Below are 4,054 nucleotides of genomic sequence, written 5' to 3'. Positions count from 1 at the left end.
CGAGAGCAGCAGAAGCAGTCTAGATCGACGAGAGCCGCGAGGGCCGGACGCTCTGGTGATCGCATTTCGGATATTTAGCGCTCTCACTGCGATCTCGGCCTTGCTGTGCACTGCGGTGAGTGTGATTTCGGTGGTGCGAGCCTTCAAGCATGGCCGCGATGTAAGTTTCTCTTCTCGTCGAACATCGAGCCTAGATGGATGTTTCACCTTCGTTTCTACAGATATTTGAAGGATTCTTCGCTGCTACGCGGTAGTGATCGCGCTCTTCGTCGCTGTGGCCGAGACCGAATGGGAATTCTTCTTGAAGTTCTGGCGTGTAAGTTCTAGAATCGCTTTTCTTCTGCTCTTTCGATGTGATTGCTCGCTCGTTTTGTGCATAGGTTCTTGAGTACTGGGTTGGACGAGGCATGCTAAGCTTCTCTTACAAAATTTCTTTCTTCGCTCTTCTTTGCTAACGAGAGCTTGGTTTTGCAGTGTAGCAGTGATGACAAAGGCCCTATCAGATGAGCACAAGGACCGTGCTTATCAAGTGGTCTTTTCGGAAGTCGCTAGTGGAATGCTCCTGGGATGTGGTGCAGTTTACGTTGTAGCAGTGAGTATGCTTTTGTTCGTTTTCTTGGAGGTTTTACCACGGCTTTCTTGCATCAACTGGCAGGGCCTTTTGTGCATTAAAAAATTCAAGCGTTCCCGCATTGAAAAATCAAAAGAGCGCGAGAAGGCTGCTAAAGATCTCGAGGTATCTCTTGCGTAGATTTTGCGAATTGTGCTCTAATCTGGATTTGCAGGAGCTAGAAAAGAGAAGGGGTGAATTACAAGCCTTGCTCTCTGCAAGAGGTTGACGATTTATGTACTTTATGTAGTTTTACGTCTGAATGAGACTCAGTTTCTGGCATCTTCGCTATATGCTGATTTTGAGAGTGTAAGTTTTTAAAATTTAGTTCAAAGATGCTTTGCCTGCAGGTTTGCAGGCATTCTTGCTTACATTTTGCTTACAAAACTATATCCAATTCTAACTTTGCGATTCTTCTTCTTCCTGCAGTAGCAGCTCTTGCGTCAGCTTTTTGAGATACGTGGCTTGTTTTAGAAGCTCGTGGCAGCAAAAGCCGATTGCTCCAATCGTCAACGCGGCTTCCGAATGCACTAGCTGGAAATCTCCGTAGATTTCTTCTGGAGGTGAGGTGTCGGCGTCGTCTTTGATGCTAGGCTCTTCGAACTGATTCTCTATGTCTGCAGTATGCTGGGCCTTGCTTTTTTTTTGGCGCAGGGACTGATAAGTGCACTCGAAAGTTTTTGAGAGGCCAATTTGACTTATCTTTAGTTGGCGAGTGACACCACCAGTGAACAGTTTGCCTTCTGACCGGAAGTCGACTGTTGCGAGGCTCAGGTAACTCACTCTGACTCTCCCAGAGCTTGCTATAGATTTTGTCATGAAACGGCGCGTGCCAGAAGTCAGGCTCTGCTCTTGCTTCGGCTGTAAGTTGTCTCAGACGTTCAACTCCACCTCTGATTGTGCTTCTTCTTTCTCAGCTCAGGTATCGTTGCTTTAAAGCACTCACTGCATTCTATGCTGTGCACGTCAAATATCACCTGCATGCATTCCTGGATTTTCTTCAAGTTAAGCTCGAGTTCCCTGCGTGCAAGTCTCACTGCTCTTCTGGAACAGGCTTCAACAGCCATAAAGCCCCCAGGCCAAGAACAGCCATTGCCATGCGAAGAACTGCAGAGTCTTGAACAATTCCGGGTCGCCTTCTTCCGAGGATTCCTACGTCGAGCTGGTTTCATGGGACGGAGAACTGGCTGTGACGGAACGGAAGAAAGGTGGTGGCTCAATCAAGGACGCGGCCTTTGTCATCTCATATCCGGAAGGCTCTAGCTCGAGCAGCTCGAGAACTTCCAGAGGCTACCGTTCCTTACGAATTCTCCCAGCGGTCCGGCTGGGGTCTCCGGGATCCTGGAGCTCATGAGCTTTACCGTGTAGTAGAGGGCGCTCGTCTTGAACGTCACCACCTTGGCTGGCAGCCGAGCAATACGTTTTCCTGCGAGAGGCATACCTGGTGGCCGAAGAAGCCGGAGAAGAGCACGGTCTGGTGATTAATCAGGAGCTTATAGCAAGTGCTACAAATCAGGTACTGTGAAGATCAAAGCGGTCAAAAGCAGCAGATGGGGATGAAGCCGCGAGAGCAAACAAGACAACTCAGCTACTCTGACCAAGCCGATCCAAGCCATCCATCCACGGGTATCCAGGAGTCCTCACGTAGATCAAACGAGAGTAAACCGGTTGTTCACTTGGCTCCAGCACCCACTTCAAGATCTTGCCGGAATTCTGGTCCTCAGTGTCGACAACATCCACGGCAGTTTCCTCCACTCTAACCTGCTGTTTCGGGGCTTTCAGACCAGGAGCATCAGTATACCATGTGTACGCCCAAGACACAAGCGGAGAGAGCGCCTTGATAAACAGCAAAGTCATCAGCATGCACAGCAATCCCCCCGGCACCGATGTGACTATCATAACAACGTTGTAGCGGAACAAAGGTGGCAAGACTGCAAAGCCTGCACATGTAAACGCCACAAGAACAAAGCAAATCGAGCCAACCAGCAGGCTTGCAGCGAGGAGCAGTGTCCACCTCAGCCTGTCAATCACACCCAAGTCAAACACCTGGGGCAGTGGGAGGATGCCTGCAACTCCAGCCAGTGCGCTTGCCATCGCAAAGAAGAAGGAGAGGCTGTTGAAGATCCAGAATGCTTTCACTCCTGGATTGTTGATGGCCACATACTTGAGGTCATCCTCCTGCTGGCCGTGCTTCATGAGCTTCAGGGAGTATTGCAGAGGTGGGCTCAAGGATCCAGTGTATGTCACACCTGCAATCAGAGCTGCCCCCACCAATATGGCATTGAGGGCATCTACAAACAGTCCCCGGTCCCTGTGCAAGTTGTCCAGGTACTGCTCCCACTTCAGGCTGTTGAGCAGAAAGCTGTTTTTCCAGGATTTTGGAGCATACCAATATGGTGCCTTTCCAAAGTTGTCAAATATGTCAACTCTACAATTCCTTGTATGGAGGATAGAGAGGGTGGTAGAGGTCTCCTCAAAGATGGTGGACCAATGCAAGGCAGTCCTGCCTGTGTGAGCTCCCTTGTCATTTGGGTACTCCAGCATCCCTCCAATCTTCCTGCTTTCTAAAAGATCTTCAACTTTCTTTACAAGAGCTTCGCTCTTGTTCTCCTCTTGGTTTGATCTTCCACTACTTTCTGCTGTGTTTTTCACTTTCAGCCTTGTTAACCAGTAAGCCAGAGGGATGTCCTCCTCCAAGTTAGAGATGCTCATGTGGACCAAATGTCTACTTCTGTGGACCCTGTTTAGATTCTCATTCGATTCCTGGTCAGACCAACGAGCACTTGGCAGCAGGACTGACTTGATCAGATCGCCAAGCCCCCATCGACTGCATGCTGTAGCTAGGCTCGTGGCAAACCCGGATTTCCACACATCTGCACTAAGGAAACCAACCTTGAAAGCATCCTCCAAAAACTGGCTGCTAGAAGCATATCTACTTAGCGGCTCTTTGCCACGACGATCTAGTTGGCTTAAGATCTGCAAGGCCCTGAACATTGGCTCTACATCGCTCGCTCGTGTTCTTCCCCTTGTTGTGTCCTTGGCATAAAATGCGGCCCATTCCAATATTCGTGATTCCTTGACTATTTTTAAAATGTAATCCTTAGCCTGCTCGTCCGATGAGAATTTAATGAGAAGTGATGCAAGCTTTTCATTTGTGTCACTATCTCCTAAAGCCGCAATGCAAGCCAATAATCCAGGCTCAAGTTTCTTGTGCTGCGCCTGAATACGGTTTAATACTTTCCAACACACCAAATCCGGCTCATGTGAGCGATGGGCTTCAATTAAATGAAACACCTGTTGCCACCTTTCAAAGTCCACATTCCCATTAAACAATCTTACGCTTCTTTCCAAGTGAGAGTCGACAAGCCAAGTATACTTTTCAGATCCTCCAATGACAGCCCAATGCCATGGCATAAGTCTTTCAACAGAATCCTCAGCAGTCAA

The 4,054-nt window shown here is 48.7% G+C and overlaps 1 protein-coding gene across 1 annotated transcript; it reads left to right on the top strand.

Moving 5' to 3' along the window:
• Positions 1-7: 7 nt before the first annotated feature.
• LOC9641211 lies at positions 8-2,091 on the top strand. Its single transcript, XM_024668100.1, has 4 exons — positions 8-160; positions 222-316; positions 475-634; positions 1,831-2,091. The coding sequence occupies exons 3-4, from the start codon at positions 485-487 to the stop codon at positions 2,089-2,091; spliced, it is 411 nt and encodes a 136-aa protein (XP_024523868.1). The 5' UTR covers positions 8-160; positions 222-316; positions 475-484.
• Positions 2,092-4,054: the final 1,963 nt, after the last annotated feature.

Source organism: Selaginella moellendorffii, unplaced genomic scaffold, assembly GCF_000143415.4.
Source record: "Selaginella moellendorffii unplaced genomic scaffold, v1.0 SELMOscaffold_412, whole genome shotgun sequence".
NCBI lineage: Eukaryota > Viridiplantae > Streptophyta > Lycopodiopsida > Selaginellales > Selaginellaceae > Selaginella > Selaginella moellendorffii.
Note: the sequence above shows the minus strand (reverse complement) of the source record. Positions and strands in the feature narration are given on the sequence as shown.